Genomic DNA, 13,589 nt, shown 5'->3' on the forward strand with positions numbered 1-13,589 from the left:
ACAGCTTACTACACAACATAAACGTAGTGTTACTTTCCTAGCGACAGTATATATCTCCCTGGCATATTAAATAATTTATGCAGCAGCATACAATACATTTTCGGACTCATCGTTGTTGTGCTGTGCTCACTTGAACAGGAAGGTGGCTCAGCGATCCTTCTTGTGGGAACATTTAGTATTTTAAACATTGTTTGAAAACTGATATGTGACACCTATTAATGCAAAAATAACATGCTAAACAGGTGGGGCTCTGCCCCTCCTGCCCTGAATGACTGGTGGCCACTGAGGATCACGGTTCATCGGTTTAAATATTATGGGGGGGACCTATAGCCTACATTTAGCAGCATGAGTTTTCAGTGTTGTGTACTATCATCTAGACAGGAAGTTGAAATGAATTAAATATCGTCACGCCTACAATAAAAACCTACAGGCTTCCATCATGAGTCAAAAAAATAATTACAGGGGGCAGTTTGGAAAAACGAATCCTGTGTGAATCTTCCTCTGGAATAATGCACATGCTTGGATAATAATGACATAACCAATGTCTCTAGTAGTCCAAATAAGGCTATAACATGGCAAACAATAGGTTTATCAGAATAGAGTGCACAGCATTTATTTTATTTCACCTTTATTTAACCAGGTAGGCTAGTTGAGAACAAGTTCTCATTTGCAACTGCGACCTGGCCCAGATAAAGCGTAGCAATTCGACACATACAACAACACAGAGTTACACATGGAATAAACAAAACATACAGTCAATAATACAGTAGAACAAAAGAAAACAAAAAGTCTATAAACAGTGAGTGCAAATGAGGTAAGTTAAGGAAATAAATAGGCCATGGTGGCGAAGTAATTACAATTTAGCAATTAAACACTGGAATGGTAGATCGGCAGAAGATGAATGTGCAGGTAGAGATACTGGGGTGCAAAGGAGCAAAATAAATAAATAAATAAATACCAGTATGGGGATGAGGTAGGTCGATAGATGGGCTGTTTACAGATAGGCTAAGTACAGGTGCAGTGATCTGTAAACTGCTCTGACAGCTGGTGCTTAAAGCTTAGTGAGGGAGATGTGAGTCTCCAGCTTCAGAGATTTTTGCAATTACAAGCATCATCCAGTATCTCTACCTGTACATGACCATCTGATCATTTATCACTCCAGTGTTAATCTACAAAATTTTTATTATTCGCCTACCTCCTCTTGCCTTTTGCACACAATGTATATAGACTCTTTTTTCTCTTTTTTTTCTAGTGTGTTATTGACTTGTTAATTGTTTACTCCATGTGTAACTCTGTGTTGTTGTCTGTTCACACTGCTATGCTTTATCTTGGCCAGGTCACAGTTGTAAATGAGAACTTGTTCTCAACTAGCCTACCTGGTTAAATAAAGGTGAAATAAATTAAAAATCAAATAAAAAAATCCCATGGGATCCGTCAAGGCTGCACACAGCAAAAATATCACAGAAATATTCTAGTTCCTACACATCAATTTCCATATTCAAACAAAATAGTCATTTTATAGAACGCAACCTCTTGCAGTGGAAGCGTTGCTGAGGGGGGAAGAGGCAACAGCGCCAACATCCCACAATGCAATACATTCCACAGGGGTAAATTGCGCCTGCGTACTGTGCGCTTCCTTTTTGGACCTACGTCTCCAGAACTACAATGGTGAGACGAAAATGTCCTTCCTAATCCACACCCATCTAACTAATCCAAAGCGGTTGATGGAATAACAATTTATCTAATGGGCCGTTAATATAATTCGCCATTAGCTCCAAAAGTTATTGCAGATATTTTTGAGAGCGAATGGCCAAAATACATGTTTTTACTGTTCGCATAACTGGTAGTTATAAAAATGGACGCCCGGTATGTGCATGTCACTCGGGTTTGCGCACCCAGTGCTTAAAATTGGGTTGCGTTACCAAGCTAGTTAAAATTGGGTTCCGTTACCAAGCTAGTTAAAATTGGGCCCCGTTACCAAGCTAGTTACAGATATGTGTTTGTGGTTTTTGTAACAACCATAAACAGCGCTTAGTAATGTCAATAGCTACTGTAGTTGCCTTAACTATCTGTTAAAGACTGGTTACTTGTCACAGTGTGTCCTCGCCGCTGTAGACTGCAGTCATCGTTGCCAGCCAAGCTAATACTAACTTATTAAAGTTCTCTTAATGTTTTACAAATGTAACTAACTGTATTCTCGAGTGTGGTTGTAGAGCAGACGTTAGTTACATCCGCCATGTTTATATGCCAAGAAATAAAAGGCGTAGTAAGTTGGCTGGTGCATGTTTAACTAGATTTGGGTAGTTTGCTTGCCAAGGTTGACCGTGTGATGTTTGAGAAAATGCTGGGTGAGGTCATTGCCTTGCTAGTTATTGAGGGGGTTCTATTAACTTGGCCTGGGTAAAAGTAGTTTGGCCTGGGTGGAAAGGGATCGCATTCGTTTAGGAACCGAGCTGTCCCCTTTCGGGCAGATGAGGAAGTCTGCTCAAAACAAGTCATGTAGGTTGTCACGTGGCATAATGAGTAGAAATCATGATTTTCACATGCAAAATCGATTGCTTTTAAATGAAATGCATTATTTGTCTTTCCAGTTTGAATGATGGATCATGTTGCCTTGTTGACGACAACCGAGCAGTGCAGTTTGTTAGATTTGAGTGTTGTGCTTGGCCCGGCCTGAGCTTGGCCCGGTCACGTGACAGGTCATATACATAGCTAAATGTTTGTTTGCAGTGCCCCTGTTGAGGTTTTTGTCTATGTAATGGGAGGAGTGGTGGTATTTCCTGCCATAAAGGCTAACAGTAAGATGGGAGATGCTAGTTGGACGAGGTTATTGTGTGTTAATTTGGTGTCTCCCTCTTCCTCAGGCCAAGCGCACCAAGAAGGTGGGGATCGTGGGTAAATATGGCACGCGTTACGGCGCGTCGCTCAGGAAGATGGTGAAGAAGATTGAGATCAGCCAGCACGCCAAGTACACCTGCTCCTTCTGTGGCAAGGTACGGTACACACACCCACAGTCGGCATGTCAAACACACGATTCACACATGGACAGCAGAAATGTTTTGTTCCTGCAGAACGGTTACTGATGTCTTCATCCTTAAGTCTATTGATGCACTGGTGTGTCAATCTAAGTAACATAATACTCTGTCAGTTTAAACTGGAGATGTAGTTGTTTCTGCCTCTGTCGGCCTTCCACATCTGTGGTGACAGCTAGAGCGCTGTTAGACGGAGACAACCCAAATGTATTTATTTCCCATAAATGTTTGTAGCGCCGACTGGTATGGCTAATATGACCACTATGGAAAGACGACTCTCACCAACACTATTCTCTATTTTGCTCCAAGGCCTCACACGGGTCCCAGGACTCGTCTGAAGGTAACCCATACAAGTTAATGGAAGTATGGAGGTAGATTTGGGCCCCAAAAATAAGGGCTTAAATATGTGTAAAAAAAAAAGGAGAAAAAAAACAATTTCCTGAGCTTTCTTATCTCTCTTAGGTATAGGACACACTTCAAAACCTTATTCAATATTAATCAAATCGTTTTTTGTGATACCTAAAGGGGTCCTACATTTGATCAAACGGCTAAATGATTCTTTGTATGACCGGTGTTGGATTCTGGGGTAAACTTTCGACGTGGTTATACTCAGAAGTATAGGAACATCAATAACATGAGAGGTGCCATAATGAAGCTTGGGAGGGGGACTGTTAAGAGGTTAATAACAGTATTGAACTGACGTTACTAACAGTACTTGTGTTTAATCATCAGACTAAGATGAAGAGGAGGGCAGTTGGTATCTGGCACTGTGGATCCTGCATGAAGACTGTTGCTGGAGGCGCCTGGACATACAAGTAAGTAGCACTGTGAGCCTGTGGACATAGAACTGTGTTTCTGGACTGTGAGTGGGTGCCTTCTCCATCTATCCCCTGCTCGAATCTCCCCCTCAGATTAGACTAGGAATCTGTAACCACGTTTCTATCCATCGTTTTTATGTGAGTAAAAAAATAACATCTCGACAGCTGTAATGGAAACAGGAAGATTCAGTACAATTTGATAAATGTGACAATTTGTTCGTTTGACATGGTATCTTTTTATGTCGGTAAAATGAATTATGCGAGAAAAGGCATTGATATGATAACCGTCATATCGAAGTAAACTTGGAGTCCCGCGATGATATGGTGTGTGGTCCTCCCACTACGACACAGGAAAGCAAGCAATGTATTACGCTACAGATTAAATAAGTTATGAACTTCACAGGCTGATGGAAGGTCATGAACTTAATGCTCCTTTTCCTTATTCTGTTGAAATAATCCATGCTTGACTGCCATTTGACAAATACAAATAATCTGTCTGTAATAATCTCATGTAGACTAGTCTACCTGCACTCTATCTGCCTGCTGTTGGCCGGAATAGGCTATTTTAACACAAGTTTTAGCTATAAAAAAAAAAGTGATGGAAACACTTAGATATTTATTCGGTCCATCAAAATGAAACTGTAACTGTTGTGCGCTGTGTCACCACCTGCTGATTTTGCTCCACAACAAGTCTGATTGGTTCTTTGTGTTGATTTTAGAATATGAGCATGTGAGGTGATTTTCCCCTCCAGACTGGAATTAGCAGGTAGCATCTCTGGTATAGTGGTGATTTGTCCGTCCAGACTGGAATTAGCAGGTAGTATTTCTGGTATAGTGGTGATTTGTCCCTCCAGACTGGAATTAGCAGGTAGCATCTCTGGTATAGTGGTGATTTGTCCCTCCAGACTGGAATTAGCAGGTAGCATCTCTGGTATAGTGGTGATTTGTCCGTCCAGACTGGGATTAGCAGGTAGCATCTCTGGTATAGTGGTGATTTGTCCGTCCAGACTGGGATTAGCAGGTAGCATCTCTGGTATAGTGGTGATTTGTCCGTCCAGACTGGAATTAGTAGGTAGCATCTCTGGTATAGTGGTGATTTGTCCCTCCAGACTGGGATTAGCAGGTAGCATCTCTGGTATAGTGGTGATTTGTCCGTCCAGACTGGGATTAGCAGGTAGCATCTCTGGTATAGTGGTGATTTGTCCGTCCAGACTGGAATTAGCAGGTAGCATCTCTGGTATAGTGGTGATTTGTCCGTCCAGACTGGAATTAGCAGGTAGCATCTCTGGTATAGTGGTGATTTGTCCCTCCAGACTGGGATTAGCAGGTAGCATCTCTGGTATAGTGGTGATTTGTCCGTCCAGACTGGAATTAGCAGGTAGCATCTCTGGTATAGTGGTGATTTGTCCCTCCAGACTGGGATTAGCAGGTAGCATCTCTGGTATAGTGGTGATTTGTCCGTCCAGACTGGGATTAGCAGGTAGCATCTCTGGTATAGTGGTGATTTGTCCCTCCAGACTGGGATTAGCAGGTAGCATCTCTGGTATAGTGGTGATTTGTCCCTCCAGACTGGGATTAGCACGTAGCATCTCTGGTATAGTGGTGATTTGTCCCTCCAGACTGGAATTAGCAGGTAGCATCTCTGGTATAGTGGTGATTTGTCCGTCCAGACTGGAATTAGCAGGTAGCATCTCTGGTATAGTGGTGATTTGTCCCTCCAGACTGGGATTAGCAGGTAGCATCTCTGGTATAGTGGTGATTTGTCCCTCCAGACTGGAATTAGCAGGTAGCATCTCTGGTATAGTGGTGATTTGTCCCTCCAGACTGGGATTAGCAGGTAGCATCTCTGGTATAGTGGTGATTTGTCCCTCCAGACTGGGATTAGCCGGTAGCATCTCTGGTATAGTGGTGATTTGTCCCTCCAGACTGGGATTAGCCGGTAGCATCTCTGGTATAGTGGTGATTTGTCCGTCCAGACTGGGATTAGCAGGTAGCATCTCTGGTATAGTGGTGATTTGTCCCTCCAGACTGGGATTAGCAGGTAGCATCTCTGGTATAGTGGTGATTTGTCCGTCCAGACTGGAATTAGCAGGTAGCATCTCTGGTATAGTGGTGATTTGTCCCTCCAGACTGGGATTAGCAGGTAGCATCTCTGGTATAGTGGTGATTTGTCCCTCCAGACTGGGATTAGCCGGTAGCATCTCTGGTATAGTGGTGATTTGTCCCTCCAGACTGGGATTAGCAGGTAGCATCTCTGGTATAGTGGTGATTTGTCCCTCCAGACTGGAATTAGCAGGTAGCATCTCTGGTATAGTGGTGATTTGTCCCTCCAGACTGGGATTAGCAGGTAGCATCTCTGGTATAGTGGTGATTTGTCCCTCCAGACTGGGATTAGCAGGTAGCATCTCTGGTATAGTGGTGATTTGTCCCTCCAGACTGGGATTAGCAGGTAGCATCTCTGGTATAGTGGTGATTTGTCCCTCCAGACTGGGATTAGCAGGTAGCATCTCTGGTATAGTGGTGATTTGTCCCTCCAGACTGGGATTAGCAGGTAGCATCTCTGGTATAGTGGTGATTTGTCCCTCCAGACTGGGATTAGCAGGTAGCATCTCTGGTATAGTGGTGATTTGTCCCTCCAGACTGGAATTAGCAGGTAGCATCTCTGGTATAGTGGTGATTTGTCCCTCCAGACTGGGATTAGCAGGTAGCATCTCTGGTATAGTGGTGATTTGTCCCTCCAGACTGGAATTAGCAGGTAGCATCTCTGGTATAGTGGTGATTTGTCCCTCCAGACTGGAATTAGCAGGTAGCATCTCTGGTATAGTGGTGATTTGTCCGTCCAGACTGGAATTAGCAGGTAGCATCTCTGGTATAGTGGTGATTTGTCCCTCCAGACTAGAATTAGCAGGTAGCATCTCTGGTATAGTGGTGATTTGTCCCTCCAGACTGGGATTAGCAGGTAGCATCTCTGGTATAGTGGTGATTTGTCCGTCCAGACTGGGATTAGCAGGTAGCATCTCTGGTATAGTGGTGATTTGTCCCTCCAGACTGGGATTAGCAGGTAGCATCTCTGGTATAGTGGTGATTTGTCCCTCCAGACTGGGATTAGCAGGTAGCATCTCTGGTATAGTGGTGATTTGTCCCTCCAGACTGGGATTAGCAGGTAGCATCTCTGGTATAGTGGTGATTTGTCCCTCCAGACTGGGATTAGCAGGTAGCATCTCTGGTATAGTGGTGATTTGTCCCTCCAGACTGGGATTAGCAGGTAGCATCTCTGGTATAGAGGTGATTTGTCCCTCCAGACTGGGATTAGCAGGTAGCATCTCTGGTATAGTGGTGATTTGACCCTCCAGACTGGGATTAGCAGGTAGCATCTCTGGTATAGTGGTGATTTGTCCCTCCAGACTGGGATTAGCAGGTAGCATCTCTGGTATAGTGGTGATTTGTCCCTCCAGACTGGGATTAGCAGGTAGCATCTCTGGTATAGTGGTGATTTGTCCCTCCAGACTGGGATTAGCAGGTAGCATCTCTGGTATAGTGGTGATTTGTCCCTCCAGACTGGGATTAGCAGGTAGCATCTCTGGTATAGTGGTGACTTGTCCCTCCAGACTGGGATTAGCAGGTAGCATCTCTGGTATAGTGGTGATTTGTCCGTCCAGACTGGGATTAGCAGGTAGCATCTCTGGTATAGTGGTGATTTGTCCCTCCAGACTGGGATTAGCAGGTAGCATCTCTGGTATAGTGGTGATTTGTCCCTCCAGACTGGGATTAGCAGGTAGCATCTCTGGTATAGTGGTGATTTGTCCGTCCAGACTGGGATTAGCAGGTAGCATCTCTGGTATAGTGGTGATTTGTCCCTCCAGACTGGGATTAGCAGGTAGCATCTCTGGTATAGTGGTGATTTGTCCCTCCAGACTGGGATTAGCAGGTAGCATCTCTGGTATAGTGGTGATTTGTCCCTCCAGACTGGGATTAGCAGGTAGCATCTCTGGTATAGTGGTGATTTGTCCCTCCAGACTGGGATTAGCAGGTAGCATCTCTGGTATAGTGGTGATTTGTCCCTCCAGACTGGGATTAGCAGGTAGCATCTCTGGTATAGTGGTGATTTGTCCCTCCAGACTGGGATTAGCAGGTAGCATCTCTGGTATAGTGGTTATTTGTCCCTCCAGACTGGGATTAGCCGGTAGCATCTCTGGTATAATGGTGATTTGACCTTGACGTTTCTTTGTTCAGAGGGTTGCAACATTCGTCCTGTTTGCAAAAGGGCAATGAAGTAATACTGCAAAGAATTCAAGTTTTTGCCCAGAATACAAAGTGCTCTGGGGCACTGAGTACCACTCTCCATATTTACAACCATAGTAGTGGGTGCATCATGTTATGACTATCCTTGTAATTGAGTTTTAGCTTACAAACTAAGCACAGGCAAAATCCTAGAGGAAGAAGTCACCTTTCAGCGGGACAATGGCCTAAAAGACAAGGTCAAATCAACACCAGTTGCTATTGGCAACTAATTTACCAGACACAGGTTAAGCCTAGTCCAGGACTGGAGCAGTTTAATGGGGATTCTTCATGGAAAGGGCTTCTTAGTTCAGGACTAGACTTAACCTGTGTGTAGGGAAACTGCCTGGCCCTTGGTGTCTTGTGAGTTTAGTATGTTTCCACTGTATGTGCTAAACCACCGTTCTCCTCTGTGATCGCTCTCTGTTCCAGCACGACGTCTGCAGTCACCGTGAAGTCGGCCATCAGGAGACTGAAGGAGCTGAAAGACCAGTAGACTGTTACCGGAGAATCAGACTGTCACTTTTGTGTACAGTTTGACCTGGACGCTGTGTCGAACATCTACCACAATAAAAAGCAGTCTGGAGCGGAACACCAGAGTCTACTTGTACTACTTGTGTTGCTGTTAGTACAGCCCTGTGTGTTGCCTGCCACCTGAGTGTCTGAATGTTACTTGGCGCTGATGTTAACTCCTACAGTCCCACTTCTAGCCCCTTTAAAAAAAAGAATATTGTTTGAGCTCCAGACTTCTGGTTTGTTCCATTGGTTTTCTGATTAATTAACAAGCTCTTAAAAGCAATGACAAGCTCATCCAAAACGTATGCAGTGGAAACATTACAGAAGATAACATGGTAAAACACTTAATTGTGAATATAGGGGCTGGACATGCAGATACGAGTGATTCATTGATGGGGACGGATGGGTTACAGTGCATTTGGAAAGTATTCAGACATTTTGTTTCGTTAAAGACTTATTTTAAAATGGATTTAATAGTTTTTTCCCCTCAATTGACACACTACCCCATAATGACAAAGCAAAGAAAGGCTTTTGGAGAAAAAAAGAAACAAAACGAATCACATTTACATAAGTATTCAGACCCTTTACTCAAATCCCCAAGCTTTGTTGAAGCACCTTCAGTAGCGATTACAGCCTTGAGTCTTGGGTATGATGCTACAAGCTTGTACCTGTATTTGGGGAGTAAAAAATAAAATGTTATTGGTCACATGTGTTTAGCAGATGTTCCTTCAATCCTGCAGTCATATAACAATTTCACAGCACTGGAATTAAGAACACTCCCAGAGTTCTCCCTGTAGGCTGTCTCATCATTTTTGGAAATCAAGCCTACTACTGTTTGCAAACTTGATGATTGAGTTGGAGGCGTGCATGGTCACGGTCAACAGGAGGGGACTAAGCGCACACCCTTGTGGGGCCCCAGTGTTGAAGATCAGCGAAGTGGAGATGTTTCCTACCTTCACCACCTGGGGGTGGCCTGTCAGGAAGTCCAGGACCCAGTTGCACAGGGGGGGTTCAGACCCAGGGCCTCCAGCTTAATGATGAGCTTAGAGGGTACTATGGTGTTGAATGCTGAGCTATAGTCAATTAACAGCATTCTTACAGTTATTTTAACTAGGAAAGTACGTTAACAAATTCTTATTTACAATTACAGCCTAGGAACAGTGGGTTAACTGCCTTGTTCAGGGGACAGAAGGACAGATTTGCACCTTTTATTTTGCAACTTTTCGCTCTGACCACTAGGCTACCTCCGCCGCAAACAGGTATTCATCTAGTCCACATGGGATAGGGCAGTGTGATGGCGATTGAAGTGGGTCTAGGGTGTAAGGTAGAGGTGATATGACCCATGACTCTCAAAGCACTTCATGATGACGGAAGTGAGTGCTACTTTATTTATTTATCCATCTGTTATTTTACCAGGTAAGTTGACTGAGAACACGTTCTCATTTGCAGCAAAGACCTGGGGAACAGTTACAGGGGAGAGGAGGGTGTATGAATGAGCCAATTGTAACCATGATGGTTTGAGGGCCAGATTGGGAATTTAGCCAGGACACCAAGGTTAACACCCCTACTCTTACGATAAGTGCCATGGGATCTTTAATGACCTCAGAGTCAGGACACCCGTTTAACGTCCCATCCGAAAGACAGCACCCTACACAGGGCAGTGTCCCCAATCACTGCCCTGGGGCATTGGGATATTTTTTAGACCAGAGGAAAGAGTGCCTCCTACTGGCCCTCCAACACCACTTCCAGCAGCATCTGGTGTCCCATCCAGGAACTGACCAGGACCAACCCTGCTTAGCTTCAGAAGCAAGCCAGCAGTGGTATGCTCAGTTACCTGTGCTTTCTTGGGAACAGGAACAATGGTGGCCCTCTTGAAGCATGTGGGGACAGCAGACTGGGATAGGGATTGATTGAATATGTCCGTAAACTACACTGTTTATATTCCCAGTAACCTTGCCATGGTTAAATGCGGTGGTTTGTGCTTTCAGTTTTGTGCAAAATGCTGCCATCTATCCACGGTTTCTGGTTCGGAAAGGTTTTAGTGGGTACAACAGTCTCCCTATCAGTGTATTCGTCTGTGTTATTCTCGGAGGCTACCCAGAACATATCTCAGTCTGTGTGATCTAAACAATCTTGAAGCATGGATTCCGATTGGTCATACAAGCATTGTATAGTCTTTAGCACAGGTACTTCCTGTTTGAGTTTCTGCCTATATGAATGGAAGAGAGGAGCAAAATGGAGTCGTGATCAGATTTGCCAAAGGAGGGCAGGGGAGGGCCTTGTAGGCATCCTGGAAGTTGGGGTAGCAGCGGTCCAGTGTTTTAGCAGCTCGAGTGATACAGTCAATGTGTTGATAGAACTTCGGTAGCATTTTACTCAAATGTTCTTTCAAATCCCCAGCTACAATAAATGATACAATACCTCAGGGTATGTGGTTTCCAGTTTGCATAAAGTCCAGTGAAATTCTTTGAGGGCTGTCGTGGTATCGTCTTGAGAGGGAATATACACGGCTGTGACTACAACTGAAGAGAATTCTCTTGGGAGGTAATACGGTTGACATTTGATTGTGAGGTATTCTAGGTCGGGTGAACAAAAGGACTTGAGTTCCTTATCACAATCTCACCATGAGTTGTTAATCATGAAACATGCACCCCCGCCCTTCTTCCCGGAGAGGTATTTATTCCTATCTGCTCGATGAACTGAGAATCCAACTGGCTGGACCGACTCAGACAGTATATCCAGAGAGCCATGTTTCCGTAAAACAGTATGTTACAATCCCTGATGTCTCGCTGGAAAGCAACCCTCGCCCTGAGCTCGTCTTTATTATCCAGAGACTGAACATTAGCAAGTAAGTACTCGGAAGCGGTGGGTGTTGTGCGTGGCTCCTGCGTCGAACTAGAAGTTTACTCCGAGTACCTCTTCTCCGCCAGTGATGTTTTGGGTCACCCTCTGGAATCAGTTCAATTGCCCTGGGGGGTACGAACAAAGGAGCCGATTCAGGAAAGTCATATTCCTGGTTGTCATGTTGGTGAGTTACCATCGCTCTGATATTCAAAATTAATTTCCAGTTGTATGTAAAAGCCAAAAGTTTCCTGGGGGCAAGATGGCGCCGATAGAGACGGTTTAGTTCCTAGGAAACTATGCAGCATTTTTTATATTTTTTATGTATTATTTCTTACATTGTTACCCCATGAACTGTTATTACATACAGCCTGGAAGAACTATTGGATATAAGAGCAACGTAAATTTACCAATATCAAAACTAGGAATATGACTTTCCCCGAAGCAGATCCTCTCTTCGGCCACCACCCAGGACAATGGATCGGATCCCAGCCGGCGACCCAAAACAACGGCGCCGCAGAAGGGGGAGATGGAGAATGCCCACCCCAACTCACGCCCTGACCAAACCAAAATAGAGACATAAAAAGGATCTCTTAAGGTCAGGGCGTGACAATGAAACTGGATTGATGGTAGCATTCGTGCAAAACTGAAAGCACGAACCAGTGCTTTTAATCATGGCAATGCGACTGGAAACATGACCGAATACAAACAGTGTAGTTATTCCCTCCGCAAGGCAATCAAACAAGCTAAGCGTCAGTATAGAGACAAAGTAGAGTCGCAATTCAACGGCTCAGACACGAGACCGTATGTGGCAGGTTCTACAGGAAATCACGGATTACAAAAAAGAAAACCAGCCAAGTCTCGACACCGACGTCCTTCTCCCAGACAAATTAAACAACTTCTTTGCTCACTTTGATTACCACGAATGACGAGACGGCCTACAGGGAGGAGGTGAGGGCCCTCGGAGTGTGGTGTCAGGAAAATAACCTCGCACTCTACATCAACAAAACAAAGGAGATGATTGTGGACTTCAGGAAACAGCAGAGGGATCACCCCCCTATCCACATCGATGGGACAATGGTGGAGAGGGTAGTAAGTTTTAAGTCCCTCGGCGTACACATCCCAGACAAACTGAAATGGTCCACCACACAGACAGCATTGTGAAGAAGGCACAGCAGCGCCTCTTCAACCTCAGGAGGCTGAAGAAATTTGGCTCGTCACAAACTTTTACAGATGCACAATTGAGAGTGTTCTGTCGGGCTGTATCACCGCCTGGTACGGCAGCTGCTCCGCCCTCAACCTTAAGGCTCTCCAGAGGGTAGTGAGGTCTGCACAACGCATCACCGGGGGCAAACTACCTAACCTCCAGGACACCTACAGCACCCGATGTCACAGGAAGGCAAAAAAGATCATCAAGGACAACAACCACCCGAGCCACTGCCTGTTCACCCCGCTATCATCCAGAAGGCGTGGTCAGTACAGGTGCATCAAAGCTGGGACCGAGAGACTGAAAAACAGCTTCTATCTCAAGGCCATCAGACTGTTAAACAGCCACCACTAACATTGAGTGGCTGCTGCCAACATACTGACTCACATCCCACTTTAATAATTAAAACATTTGATGTAATAAATGTATCACTAGTCACTTTAAACTATGCCACTTTATATAATGTTTACATACCCTACATTACTCATCTCATATTTACATACTGTACTCTATACCATCTACTGCATCTTACCTATGACGTTCTGTACCATCACTCATCCATATATTTATATGTACATATTCTTATTCATCCCTTTACACTTGTGTGTATAAGGTAGTTGTGAAATTGTTAGATTACTTGTTAGATATCACTGCACTGTCGGAACTAGAAGCACAAGCATTTCGCTACACTCACATTAACATCTGCTAACCATGTGTATGTGACCAATAAGATTTGATTCGGGCTAGAAGCCCTCTATTGGCACCGGTTCTTCTCTGCAGATCCTCTCCATCTCTGTCAGGTTGGATGGGGAGCGTCGCTGCACAGTTATTTTCAGGTCCATAGATGTTTGATCGGGTTTAAGTCCAGCCTCTCTCCCAAAGCCACTCCTGGGTTGT

The 13,589-nt window shown here is 44.5% G+C and overlaps 1 protein-coding gene across 1 annotated transcript; it reads left to right on the plus strand.

The window, feature by feature from the left end:
• Positions 1–1,600: 1,600 nt before the first annotated feature.
• Positions 1,601–9,350, plus strand: LOC139386979 (ribosomal protein L37a). Its single transcript, XM_071132900.1, has 4 exons — positions 1,601–1,668; positions 2,865–2,993; positions 3,765–3,847; positions 8,561–9,350. The coding sequence occupies exons 1-4, from the start codon at positions 1,666–1,668 to the stop codon at positions 8,622–8,624; spliced, it is 279 nt and encodes a 92-aa protein (XP_070989001.1). The 5' UTR covers positions 1,601–1,665; the 3' UTR covers positions 8,625–9,350.
• Positions 9,351–13,589: the final 4,239 nt, after the last annotated feature.

This window comes from Oncorhynchus clarkii, chromosome 28 (assembly GCF_045791955.1).
Source record: "Oncorhynchus clarkii lewisi isolate Uvic-CL-2024 chromosome 28, UVic_Ocla_1.0, whole genome shotgun sequence".
Taxonomy (NCBI): Eukaryota; Metazoa; Chordata; class Actinopteri; order Salmoniformes; family Salmonidae; genus Oncorhynchus; species Oncorhynchus clarkii.